Raw genomic sequence first — 14226 nt, forward strand, 5'->3', positions numbered from 1 at the left:
CTGTGCCTGAGATCATGTTAAAGGATAACCTCATTAAGCCTTAACTCCTGTAGTCTGTGTGGTTTTAACAGGGAGTAGTTTCTTTACAGTGAAGCCTGTTTTGCCTCAGTTACTTGGGTGTGATTTGAACAGAATTGCACAACCAGAACACTGACTACAGACTAATGTCTGAAGATCAGAAATAAGCTGTTAATGGACTGGAAATGAAAATGTTTATGTTGAATACCTGTATCTAGCCTTTTCAGTCTTGTGCTTTCCTGGTGTATTCTGACAGTAACTTTCTTAATTTTCTGGGATGCCAAAACTGTTTAGCTTTCCTAGGGTGCTATACACAAAGCAATGGATGTAGACCTTGGTATTGCCTGCCTTGACTGTGGGCTTTGATAGCAGTGGGAGTCTTGAACTACACCATACAGATCCATCTGGTACCTACCAGTCTTGGAAGATAAGTGTCGACTTTATGTATATTATAGTCTGTAAGTATCTAAGTACTTATATCCAAATACTGCATATATGGACTGCATGAAGAATCAATTTTATATTTATAAGTTTTTCCATAGTCAGTGCATGTCTCTCACACTGGATGTTGAATTCTGAACCAAACTGCAACAGAAGGAAGGTTCAAGCCAAGTCACTGAAGCATGCTTGGCTTTGGAAACAAAGTTATAATAACCTGTAGCCAAAATACATCAAGAGTTGTAAAAGCTTTACAAAGGCTTAATGCTTGCTGCAAGAAATGGTAGCCTGTTCATGCAGGAAAATAATATCCATCCAATGTGTTTTGTCTGTCTTTGTGTTTCTTTTGTTCATTTGTAACTCTTTATAGACACTTTTCTGTATAGTTACTTAAAATTCGCATATCCGCTAAATTTGAAAGAACACAAATTGCAGCTAGGCCATTAGTGGAGTTTTGTAAAAGAGAATTTTGAGTCATACCTTGCTCTTGATCACAGGTTTTTGCAATTGACTCAAGCAGGACTGGAACAACCATGGCGTACAGCCTGTTCACACTAGAAGCTCTCCCTGTCGGTGTTGCAGCTGTGCTTCAGGAAGCAGTAGCAAGAGAGCAATCTGGCTGATTATATTCAGGCTTCCATTCCAATTGCTGGGAAACTGTTGAATATGTTGGTTGGTCATGGAGGCAATGACCAAGATTAGAAGTAGTATTATTAAATGAAGACAGGTAGACGCAGGGTTGAGGAAGTCCTCTGGCTAAAGGAATGGTCACACCTGACTGCAGGTGGTGTCATCCATACTTTGTACTCAGTCAATCAGATGTTTACCACCCCAGTTTACTGGAGTAATGTCACTGCTGAGTTTGTGCCTAATGGTTGCTGAAAGTTCTTACAGTGCATGAGCTCACCGGGTACTCCTCATTAGTGAACAAAGTTGCCAAAGCACACTTCTTGTCCCTTGAGACCACATTTGTACCAGACTCTCCTTACCTCCAAAATGAACCAGCTCTATCATGGCTCCCCGTGTGTGCCAGAGGCCATTGTAGCAATAGAGATAACCAGGCTCTGTACCCATGCACTGATGACTTTCAAGTTCTGGCATAGGTATAGCTAAGGCAGCTGAAAGCTGCTGGGGTGGGTTGGGCTATACCAACAGGGGTGATGTGCACCTTCACTGCTCAGGCAGCTTTGGATTAATTCTCTTTTGTAAGTAGCTACCAAACTTGGTAGGAGAAAAGGATGGAGAGTGATAGTATGCCAGCATGTTGTAATAATTTCCATACTTTGGTTATGTATAAAAGGGAGCAATTTTTCTGCAGAAGAGACTAAAACTCCCCCAGACTTACAAGTGTATGTGCCTTGGTGAAGGCAAAATCAAAGATCACATTTGCTGTGAGGCAAAAGACTGAAGGGCGTAAGAAGCCTTTAACATCTTACACTAGTTTTATGGTTTTTTGCATATTTTACTCATTTCTCTCTGTCCACGAATAAAATAAAAAATCCAAAGAAAAAGCTAAATAGTGAATATCACTTCTGTATTGACCTATCTTTGTTTTCAAGTGGAGTTTTGTCATATAAGTATTCCTCATTACTGTGTTGATACTGTAAACGCTAGTTTTATCGATTTGATATTTTTTGCCATTTCTTCTGACACCTTTTAACGTGGTTGATGGCTTTAACATAGCTGCTAGAATTGGCAAGTAAGTGAATACTTTGCATTGTTTCTAGTTAAGCAACTTTGTGTGGAAAGTTGCCTTTTAGATAATTTAATATGTAGGATAACAGCCATTCTTGCTGCTAACATTATCTCTCTCCCGATTCCCCTTTTGCTCTGAGATTTGGATTCTTAACGCAAAGCTTATGGACAGAAGGTAACAAGAAGTCCTAATTCCTCCTTTCCTAATTATTGCATGTTTGTGAGTGTTTTTATTTTTCCCAAGGTGAGTGTAGAGTAGCAGAATTACTTACTGATGCAAGTGGAAGTGTTTTTGCTTTGCAGTCTCCTATTGTTCCATACTGTGATGTGCCCATCATGTTTTCTTGGTTCCCTGTCCCTTCCTGTAGTTGCTTCTTATTCCCTAGTTTTTGCCTCAAGGGTGTAGTTAATTGGATTATAGTTCATGTTTTCTGCTTGGTTCTCAAGAGCCAGAAAGCAAGGAAGTCCTAGCCACCATCTGCTTTTCTCACATCCTGTGGATTTCTTTCATCTCTAATGAATTCAGACCAAAACACAGGCCACTGTGCTCATGAGCTGTCATAATACTGCAAAGGTGGTTTTGAGCTAGCTGAGAAAGAGTTCTGGAGCATGCAGACAGATATTGGATAGATCAAGCAATGAGCCCATGAAAAGCTGAGGATTTACAGAATCTGACAACTGGTTTTTAATGACAGTATTGTAAACACGCAAAGAAAAACAACTTTCTGAATGTACTTTTTTTCACTGTAAACAGTGCAACACACTGTTCTTGACATTCTAATTTTAATATGAAAAAATGCTGATGGAACCTTGTCTGCAAGATTGACAGAGATGTGTTGCCAGTTGACCCACCAGGGATATGGTGAGTTGACAAAGCCATGGCATGGATGGAGACTATCATAATCCACTTCTCAGTAGACTCAGATGAATTTCTGCCTACCTTACACTTCCCTTTTGCATGAACAAATGCTAGTGATTTTTTTTATTAGTAGTACATTAGAATACCTTTATTATTATTAAATGTCAGAGAGGGAAAGATAATCCTTCAATCACTACAAATATTTATTCACCAGATAGTGGAAGAAAAGACAATAGCTGCAGCACTATAAGCCAGTCTTGCTCACTACACACGTGCACTCTTCAATTCACCAGGAAGCTCCGACAGCAATTGAGATGCCAGTGAAACTGGAAAAGGTTTTGAACTCTGTTTGAGAGAAACCCTGTACATGTCTTTTTACAGTTTTGAAATTTCAGTCCTTCCCTTAGTTCTACATGGAAAGAGGTTTTGGCAAACACGCAGTTGCTAGAACAGTTTACATAAACATGACTGGCATTAAAAGTTGAGGAAACACATTTATGTTTCCAGATACCCTAAGATCAAGCACTGAAACATTAGCAGAGTCCAAATAGAAGCTGCAAGGGGAAATCATTGACCTTGCAGACAGGCAAGTTGTGCACTGCATATTGCATAGTGGTACTGAAGGAGTCCCAGTATGAATTGTTTACAATTGACTGATTACAGCAGGTAAGTTAATGTATGTGGTGGTGAGATTTATAACTTCCTTTCTGTCCTCCACAGGCCAACACAATTGGTGGCAGTGCTAAAACTGGGGAAGAGTTTTTGGAAAAGAACTACCCAGGGGAAGTTACAGGAGCTCAAAAGCACACCACTGCATTAGCAGTTAGCTTTTCAAAGAAGAAATCCAGTACAAAGCACATAATAAATGCTTGAAAAAAAAGCTTGAGCTTCTTTCCTTCATGAAATTGTGAAACATTTGGAAAATATACTTAGTTTAATGATTTCATTGTATGCTATGGTGTGAAATTTGGTGGAAAAAACCACTGAACTTGCTATATTAATAAGAAACTAGCCAAGACAGGTATGTGTTAATGACTTTATAGGAAACTACGATATAACTGGTACACAGAATCTTCTCACAGAAATTATTCCAGTTGACACCTGTGCATTCAACTTGATGTATGAAATCTCCCCTAACATCTGGTCGTACAATGTTAGGTGACTTTTGTAGTGTCTCTGTAGATTGATAGTGCTGGGAGCTATAGTGATTGCAGCTAATTTGTAATAGTGTAAAACACTGTTGGGAACATTCCATGCAGGAAGCAGTGTAGGAAGGTGTATGGCAACCTGCTACTCGTGTGGGTTCTATTAGATGTTATTACTGTCTTTGAAAATGACGAAAATGATAGCAGTGTTTTATCCTGTAGTGATTCTTATCACAGTATTTCTGACATGCTGTGGTCTATTCATAGCTTAATAGAGTCTGTTTCTATCACAAATGGAAAATACAGGCTTTGGAGAATATACAAAAGTTTACACTAAAAAGGTTACCAGAATACATGATTTTAATTGTTTATAAGTTACTTTAATACTTACTATATACTACAAAGTATTGCCAGCAGATTGATAGAGGTCGTCCTCTCTGCTCAGCACTGGCGAGGCCACAGCTGGAGTGATGGGTGCAGTTCCAGGCCCTGCAGTATAAGGGAGACATGGACAAACTGGAAAGAGTCCAGCGAAGGGCTCTGAAGATGGTGAAGATGATCTCTCCTGTGAGGAAAGGCGGAGAGAGCTGGGACTGCTTACCCTGCAGAAGTGGATGCACCAGGAGACCCAGTCAATGTCTATAAATACCCGAAGGGAGCGTATGAAGAGGATGGAGCCAGGCTTTTCTCCATGGTGCCCAGCAGCAGGACGTGAGGTAGCAGTCTGAAACAACAGGAGGTTTTCTCTAAACACCAGGATATACATTTTTGGTTTATTTTGGGTTTTTTTGTTTGGGTTTTGTTGTTTTTTTTCCTGTGCTCAGAGTTAAAATACCCCTCCACCCCTTTAAAAAGGGGGGAAGTAGGAATATAAATCTTATTATTCACCAAAAGAGATAAAAAGATAAACCCAGGTATTTTTTGCAGAAACTCCTTATTTTTGATCAAGCAAACCAGCTCATTTGAAACATCCACAGAATTACTAGAAGGAAGGAAGATTGCAGTTCGAGGTTCAGAAATCATGCATTTCCATGCTTTAATGCTTTGTGTGTGTTAAGGGTGAATCAAATTATGAATTCCCAGTGGAAGGCCAACAGTTCAGCTAAAAAAAACACGCACCTCCTTATCCAAGATAATATACAAACACAGGGAGCTGGAAATTAAGTGCACCATTCCAGCAATAGTTTCCTACAACGTGATACTTATGAGGATAAAAAAAAAACAAGGACACAACCTTGTCATTTGAAGGAGAAGTCGTGATTAGCTCTGATTAAACTGATTTGCTATGTCCTTTTTCCAGTCAGGAGTGGGATTTTTTGGTTTTGGTTTGGTTCTGATTTTTTTTCTGAGAAAAAAGAAAACAAATAGTGCTGTAGGCTGGTTTTCCCAAAATAGTTGGAATGCTACCAGAATGCTAATCCTTGAGTATTTTCTTTTAGAAATAAAAATTTCTAATAGCTGGCATAACTACCCATGTGTTTATAAAAAGCTTAGGAACACAAATATATTACATATATTTAAATTTGGGAAAGTACCTAGTGGAGTGTATTTCCTACTGACATCTGAGCTTGTTTAATACTAGTACACAGCATGAAAGAACAGGAAGACATCCTACGTGCCACACAGAATTCCAGTCTCTGTGTAAGGAGGTAGGGGAACACTAACACCAGTTTTAATTTGTCTGCAGTTGCATCTCAGTTTTTACTGGTGTAGTTTGTGTTACAGCTTTTACTCAGCCTTACTGTGGCTGGTGTTAAGCAGTGGGAAGGGGATGCAGCTCTGTTTAGCCCCTCCGGCAACTCCACTGGTGGTTGTTGGTGGTCTTTTAATTCAGCAGCACCTGACTCGTATGATTCTGACTGCATCGCTTTGAAATCCTTTACAAATATTTAGCAGCACAATTTTTGCTGCTAAATAGATTAACTAAATAGGATGTAACTAGATTAGAGCATCACAACTGGTAATCAGTGGTATTAATCATTTTGTCTTACTCAGCTTTCTAGTGCAAAAGATACTGAAATGCAAGTTGCAGAAATAGGGAAGGGAAAACATCCGAGAAGAAAAAAAGAATAATACCCATGTCACAGAACAATGATAATAGCTGTTATGTCTGTGAAGTTCTAAGAGGCAGTAATTGTCTGTAGTGCACAGAGTTGCTGTATTAACTTGTTTCTTCTTAAGCTGAATTCTGTATGTTTCCTGAAACTTGATGGAGATACAGTTGTGCTAAACTCAATATGCTTGCACTGTGTAAAGAGGTGTATATTCACATACTCCTTTTTTTTTTGTCTTGCACGTGTATTTGCCACAGAAAGTTACTAACGTTTTTTCCAGAAGCTGATGACTGCCCTCAGTTGGTGTTGTTACAGGATATGTAAAATCTGTCAACAGAACCCCAGAATTTTTTCCCCTTTCCTACTGTAACTTCACTGAGAAGATGGCTGGTCTCTGAAACAGGATCGCCAGGGAAGCGGTCATAGCACCAAGCCTGTCACAGTTCAAGGAGCATCTGGACAACATTCTTTGTCAGATGGTTTAGTTTCAGGTCATCCTGTGAGGAGCAGGGTATTGGACTCAGTGATCCTTATGGGTCCCTTCCGGATTAAGATATTCGATGATTCTGTAACTTTTTGCAAATGGGATAATTAGGGTTCAGTGGTATTACAAGTCCAGTAAAGTACTCATTTTATGTTCTGTTTCATTTACCAAGTGTTGTAATCCTGTACAATGACAAACAGAAAAAAAGGTCATGTAACCCATGACAAATAGATTAGCACTATCATTTTACATAATGCTGTATTATTACAGGCCACTGCAGCTGCAGTGATAAACCTGCTTGCTTTTAGTGAATTATACTGGACAGCAAGTACAACTTATTAATACAGTTATGTAAGTCTTAAAATGGTGAGTCTTAGCTTTTTTATTTATTTGTTTGTTTATTTATTTATCTTTCTGTCCCACTGAGAATTAATTTGTGTCCAATGGCTAAGCCTTTCCCCTGGAACTGTTCAAGGCCAGGCTGGACAAGGCTTTGAGCAACCTGGTCTAGTGGAAGGTGTCCCTGCCCATGGCAGGGGGGTTGGAAGTAGATGACCTTTAAGGTCCTTTCCAACCCAAATCATTCTGTGATCTATGATTTTAACTCTACCTGTTCCCTGTTACTGTCTATTTTCAGCCACCCATTTCTATTGCTTGTACTCATTCCTCCCTTCTTTCTCTGTCACTTAAAGCCTCGCCTGTGAGGTATGTGTGCTTCCCTGACCCTCCAAACATCAGCACATCACTTTTGTGGCTTCATGATGTAGCTTTGGGTTTCCCAAACCAGCAGCCAAGTAGTGTTTCCTCTGCTGGGATTTAATATGTCCCACTGTACAGCTAAGTTCCCTGTTCAGTTAGCTCTCTTGTTATGAGGAGGTCACTATAGTCACCCAAGCTTTATGGCTTAGAATAATGTAAAAGTATATGCCTAATTATTTTGTTATTACCTTACTGATGTAGTTTTAAATGATGTATAAGGTTTTAAAAGCCACAGTGGATTGTACCTCATAGAACAAAGAGTTTGACTCACATAAATGTGATGCCTGATTGGCATTTGTGACCTGAATGTCGAAAAGAAGCTGGCACATCCATAAAAGATCATCAGTTGAGACAGAAAAAAACAGAGCAGACTGTAACACTGACTGTAAAGTAAGAAAAAAATCTACTTAAGTTGCAACTTGATGTAGGGGTGGGGTTACTGAGGATATTAAATACCTGTGATTTCACTTTGTTGTTTTCATTAATAAATAAATTCACATTTGCAACTATGTTCCCATGACTTAATCTTTTTGCCATATCTTCTATGCTGGCACCTCCAGTTAACCCGTTCTCATTTGTTTATTTTTTTTTAATGAAATTTTCTATTCTGCGAATTTTACTGCTCTTAACTACAGTATCTCATTTATTTCAGTATCTTTTCCTGAAGAGCAAGTGTTCTTTGTTACTATTAAACTTATTTCATTGTAAGCTTTTATTTTTTCCCATTAACTATTTTAACTAATGAGATTAAATCTTCACACCTTTTTCTTCCCTTTGTGTTGCTGTTCCATGCTTAAGTTAATTCCATAGTGCTGCCAGGTCTCTGTCATTTAAGAAAAGCTTAAGGCAAATGTTACAAGTTTCTCATTCCAGCTAATTTAGTGGTAGTATTTAATTGATGATTTATCAATCAGGGGAAATAAAACTTTTGTAAATTGGATCACGGACAGATTAAAAACCCTAAAGCATATTAGATGGGTTTATTAGGATTGTAGGAAACTAAAACCAAAGCACTGGATGTGAAACTGACGTAAAATCTTAAGGACTTCATAAAGGTCCATCTTCGGAAGAGTTAAGACCTGCTGTCTGGAGAGAAATTTTGAGGGTGGATGTTTGATTTCAAATATGCTATTTGAAAGCCTCAAGAAAGCTTAAAACAGCAGAGACTGATTAAGTCTATGCTGCATAGGTCTTCGCTGTTGAAAACAGGTTACACAGACCAAGCTCCAGGCAGCATATAACCTAATGACTCCTGGAGAAGAAATCTTAACTGTTGTCTGCAGTAATGCTTTCCTGTGCCCAGACGGTAAAGAATATGCTTCTATGTAAGCATCAGATGAATCCATTCATTGGTTATCTGAAGTAGCAAAGCACGTCAATTTGCCAAGGCTGAGCATTCATGGAATGAACACTTGATGTATATTTGTCTGACTTTGAAAAGCAGTTACCATGTTCATCAGTATCTCCTGGACTAGGTCGTGGCAGGGAGGAAAAGCTGCGGACAAGATGATGACTTTAGTCTGAGTTTTCCAGTGCATGGGTTTTCTTTGGTTGTAGCAGTCACCCAAGAAAATAAAGATAATTTTAAAATAAAATCAACAAGCTCCAGGTAGTAACAAAAGTAACTTTCCTCCATGTGCTGTAACTTGTTCAATTATGAAAATTCTTTAAAAATTCCAGATTACTTATTCCTTGCTATTCTGACTTTTTGCATTTCTCTTAACTTGGGTAATAAAGACTGCATACTAGTAATGTTTAGTCCTTATTGTAACACATATTTCCAGTGTTGTAAGAAGACTCTTCCTTTTATTTCCTGTGCAGTTTTGTAGAATGATGGGTGAATCTGCTTTATTTGGAGAGGACACTTATGGCACTTTGTTAGCCCAGTATTTTTTTAAGACATGCATATTTCTAAATCTTCTAGGCTTTGTGCACTGGTTAGTTTTTCTTTTCTCTTTGTTTTCATTGTGCTATAATACCTTTTCCTGTGTTGTCTTTCATATAACTTCCTTTGCCTCTTTTGCAGCCTCCTTATGTTTTTCTCTCACTATGCTGTATTTTCAACTTCCTCTTTCCACATTCTGCTGTGCCTAGCAGCTTTAGTGCATACCTTCTGTCTCCTTCAGCTGTTTCTTTTTGTCTCTTCCAGATATGCTTTCACTCCTGAACATTTGCATGGGGATCTCAGAGATTCCTTCAGAAGCTGAATGGCCCCAACAAGAGGGAAAACTTGGCTTTAAGTAATAAGCCAGGTGTTCTTCTGAAGTCCAAGAAGAGTGGGCAGTGTGCTTTCCTTTGCATCATCCTGCTATTGGTCACTGTTGCTCTTTATGGAACTACAGCTTCCATGTCTCCTGGTCTCTGAGCATCCTTTGGCAGGTGGGCGATAATTCACTGCACCCTGGTCATTACTCTGTGTGTGTAATGCAGCTTCCAATGTGTTAAGAAGTGATACAATTTGCTCAGAGCTCTAAAGGGTACAGAGACTGCCTCCCTCCTGTGTTATCGTCTTGCCTGCTCTCACTCTTGGGAATTGTAACCATTGCTGCTGCTGTCACCTGTTTCAGATTTTGGGATGAGTTTGTTCTGGAATGGTAGGCACAGTGGGAGTTGAGGTAAGGCAAAGAGCTGCAGCAATGAGGGAGAAGGGATGCCATGTGACAGAGAAAACACTGTGTTTGGATCCTAAATAGGGTTGGGTTTTTGTGTTCCTGCATATAGGCTTTAATGACAGTGTTTCTTATCTCGTATGTTGTGAATGCAGGTGTGATAGCTGCACTTTCTGCAATCTGTCAAAGCTACCAGTATAGCAATAGTGAAAGCACAGCAGCGCAAACTTGACACGCATGTAAAAGATTCAGGCACTCAGACTGCCGGTTCATGTGGCTTATCTTCATGGCTGTTGCTGCCAGTACTAGTGAATTTTGGGAGCGTACAGTTGTGACTGTACTGTGTTGTGACTGCACTGGAAATCAATGTGGCCATATGCTTTCAGTTCTCAAGAAATTTCTGTTCTGTAGCTGTATCAGTTAAAATGCTGACTGCATTTTAAAGTAGTGATGCTATGAAATCAAGCAAGGCTGAAAAAGAATATGGTCAAAGAGAGGAGTGTTTCCTTTGCTCCCTCTGCCTCACAAAGCAGCAGAGCATGGAACTGCACTTATTTGGGCATGGTTCATCTATTGGGGCATGGAAAAAATGCATGTACATTCTTACATTCTGTTCATGTTACGTGATTTTCAGCGTTATCATCAAGCATTAGAATTTATTGTCTATGTTTCTATCTGGAAAATGTAGTTCCAGAGGGTAATCAAAAGGTAATTTATTTTTTTTCTCTCCTAACATTTTGTCAGACTCTGCTTTTTGCACCTCTATAAGGAACTGTATATCAGGCCTTGGTTTTTATACTCATCTTAATGTTGTGCTCAACTTGGGCATATGGGCAACGCTCCTCAGGTTTTATGGGTAAATAGAAACAAGTGCATAAGCATCCTTCAAAACCTACTGGAATTTAGCCCAAACTTGTCTATGATATACCACTGTATTACTGAAGGTCATGCTAACATCCCAAACCAGCAAAGACTTTCAGCTATACTCTGCTGACTTTAAAGGCTGTGTTATGCATGTCCTGTTAACCATCACACTTGCTTTACAGGGGAGGCAGGTGGCACGTCCCTCCTCAGCCCTCCTCCACATCGAGCCCTGGGCCTGAAGGTCAAACAGGACATCCCTGTCCCCTTCCTCCTCACAGGTAAGAGCTGCTTTCGCCTTTTCGGCCTGTCGGCAAGTTCAGCCCCGCTCCTGAGCATAACGTGACACGGCGATCCTTACCCTCGCTGGCGCTCCCGTTATCAGAGCCAGCGCAGAACACCTGCAGCCCCGCTCTGCCGCAGGGAGGCGGCCGGCTGCAGGCACAGCGCCCGGCTTTACCTGCCCGAACTACTAAAACCTACGCCGCGGGCGCAGGCGGGGAGGGCAGCCAGGTCCCGCAACGAGGGGCGGGGGGGCGGCTGCTCCGTCCCGTCTCCCTGTGAGGAGACCCTCCCCGTCCCGCAGACCGCCGCCGGGACTCCCGTGGTGCCGCCACAGTCACCTCCGTTGGGGCGGGAGAGCCGGGCCCGCCACTGCGTGGCTCTGTAAACACCGCGGGCGGGCGCGGGCTGTGAGAAGCGGCGGGGCCGGGCCGAGCGCCGCCGCAGTAGGTCGCGCTCGGCGGCGTGGGCCCGCCCTTTGCCCGTCCTCCCACCGCCCTCTCCCGCCCGCCAGCCCGCCCGCCGCCGGCAGGGGAGGCCGGGCCGGCGGGGCCCACGTGCGCGGCGCCCGGAGCCGGCAGAGCGCGGTCACCATGTGTTTCCCTGAGCGAGCCGGCGGTCGGGGAAGCGCCTGAGCGTCCTCTGCCCGCGATGCTGCGGGGCTACGCAACGCGGCCGCCCCCCGTCCCGTCGCCTCCTCCTCCTCCATGAGCACCTCGGCGGCGGCCCCCGTCAGGCTGATGCCCGGCGGGCACTCGGAGCAGGCGGCCACCGCCGCGCCGTCCCCCGCACTTCCCGGCACCCCTGCCGCAGACAGCCTCGCCGCTAAGGTACCCGGCGGCCCGGCGCCCTCCGCCGCCCCTCAGCCGCCGCGCCTGGCGGCTGGCACCGGCGGCCCCCCGGCTGTGCGGGTGGTCGCCACCGGGGGCCCACGGCCAGTGGCACCCAAGGGTCCGCCCGCGGCCACTCTCCAGTTACCGGCCAACTTCCAGCTCTCCCCAGGTGAGTGAGCCCGTGTCGCGACTGAGCGGGCATGTCGCTGCCTGGGGGCGGGTCGGGAGGATGGAGGGGCAGCCACCATGCCCTTGGTGCTAGGGACGAGCCGTAGTGAAAGACGGACGGGCTGACGAGGCAGTCCCTGCGGCGGAAGAGAGTTTTCCGGGGCTGCCCCGAAAGTTTGGGGCTAGTTGCTGTTTTGCACCGAAATTGTGGAATTGGGGTGTTCGCCTGGCCTTCAGGGCACAGAAGGCGGGAATGGGTGAAGGAAGCACTGGGGATGCTTACAGCGTGTGTGGATCGATCTGGAAGTCTCTGGATTAAGGCAACTTTTTTCCTTTGCTGTATAGCACGCGGAGCAGGAGCAAAAAAAACAAAGCAAAAAACAGCGGCCAAGTTGCCTTAATTTGTGACTTGGAAAAGACTAAATCGAGGCTTTCGTGGAACTCGGGTGAACGAGTAACGTCGAGAAGTGGGAGCGTGTGTTAAGAGACTGACTGCAAAGTAACTCCTGCTCCCACTGTGAGTCACACGGCTCTTAGTCCCCCTCTAAGCAAGCTGTCCTGTTAGAATCGTTCTCACTGTTACAGTCGGGCCGATGTGAAGTGTTACTGGAGCAGCAGCAAAGAAAATACTAATGTAGGAATAGTGTAGTGCTGATAAAGATGGCATGATACTTGGGGTAGCAGCAGAGGTCTAGCCAGGGCTCCTACCTGCACTATCTCGCAAGAGGAAGAAGGTACTGTCCATTCTAAACTTCCCTGTCAGGCTGTATTTAAATGCCCCCTCCCCCCCTTTTTTTTTTCCTTACAACCCCCCCCCCCCCCAAAAGTGAGTTTGATTCCACTGGTCGTGTTCTCAGTGTATTGAGACCCAAGATGTAATGTAATCACTTGATTGCCATTTGTTGCTACAATTACTTCTTGCCAGGATGGTTCCTTTGTTGGAGCAATCTGTTGCAATTACTTTCAGGTAGGATTTTGCCTGAAAGGATGACTGGTTTTACATTTCATTCCTGTGCTGCTGGTGCATATTTGCATTTTTGTTTTCGTTTTTTCTTTAATTCTTTCTGTTCTCCCCCCTCCTTCCCAATCTTTATCAAAGAGCTGCAGCTCTCAAGGAAATATATAATGCTAATGTAATTAGAAAAATAAATGTTTTTAATCAGTAAGTTTCACTGTAGATTTCCCAGCACTCACATGATGATGCTATAATGTCTGAGTAGTCAGCAGTCAAGGATGAGGCTAAATCCTTGCCAACTTTCCTCTGAAATGAATCGTGATGGAAATATATTAATTCTTTTCTAATAGGTCTCCCCATATGTTCATAGTTTCTAATAGTTCATTTTCTGGAATGTATTGGCATTCAGTTAAACATCATTCCATGGGGGTGAATGCTAATGCAAGTTGCTTGTAATTTGGGAACTACAGATTAGCAAAACTTTTGCTTTCTGTAGTAGCTTGGGGCTGATTCCATCAAGGAACGCTGCTGTCATCTGATTTGTATCGTGGCAGCAGGCAGGTGTAACAAAAGTAGCGTTACCCCTTGGTTGCATCAGCTTATTTTTCTTTCTCCTGGGACAAGAAGCAAAGCTAGCAGACTTTGTATTGGAAGTTCAGAGGTGCCGGTAGTGTGCAGCATTGTCAATGTAGCTGTAAGGAGTTTGCCGCTCCAGAAGGAGCGCAGAAGTTGTCAGAACTCAAATGGATCAGTGTTTCAGGGAAACCTGTCTAAATAATTGTCCTAAGAACAATGTAAAAGTGCATTCTGGCTAGAGCAAACATAAGGATTCCACCTCAGTCTTCTATGTGGATTCAATATGTAATGAATAATCAAATCATTCAGAAATTTAAACGCAAGATGAATAGTATTAAATCTACAAGTGTTAGTCTCCTTAAAAAAGGAAGCAGAATAAACCAATGAACTTTTAAGCTTGGAAAGTTTTTGTTTCAAATAAACTGCGAAATCTCTAGCCAGGCAGCATAAAATAGAGAAGGGGTTATGCACTTGGCTTTAAAACCATGGC

At 42.6% G+C, this 14226-nt stretch overlaps 1 protein-coding gene across 2 annotated transcripts in view; it reads left to right on the top strand.

Annotated features, from left to right (window-relative positions):
• Positions 1 to 11740: 11740 nt before the first annotated feature.
• TAF4B (TATA-box binding protein associated factor 4b) overlaps positions 11741 to 14226 on the top strand; it is a 70746-nt gene continuing 68260 nt past the window's right edge. For both annotated transcript variants that reach the window (XM_061360536.1, XM_061360537.1), the window contains exon 1: positions 11741 to 12206. In XM_061360536.1, the coding sequence (XP_061216520.1) occupies positions 11912 to 12206 (295 nt within the window). In that variant the 5' untranslated portion in view covers positions 11741 to 11911. The remainder of the gene's footprint in view (positions 12207 to 14226) is intronic.

This window comes from Neopsephotus bourkii, unplaced genomic scaffold (genome assembly GCF_033783945.1).
Source record: "Neopsephotus bourkii isolate Nb327-2 ecotype Australia unplaced genomic scaffold, CSIRO-AGI_Nbou_v1 NB_1027, whole genome shotgun sequence".
Lineage (NCBI taxonomy): Eukaryota > Metazoa > Chordata > Aves > Psittaciformes > Psittacidae > Neopsephotus > Neopsephotus bourkii.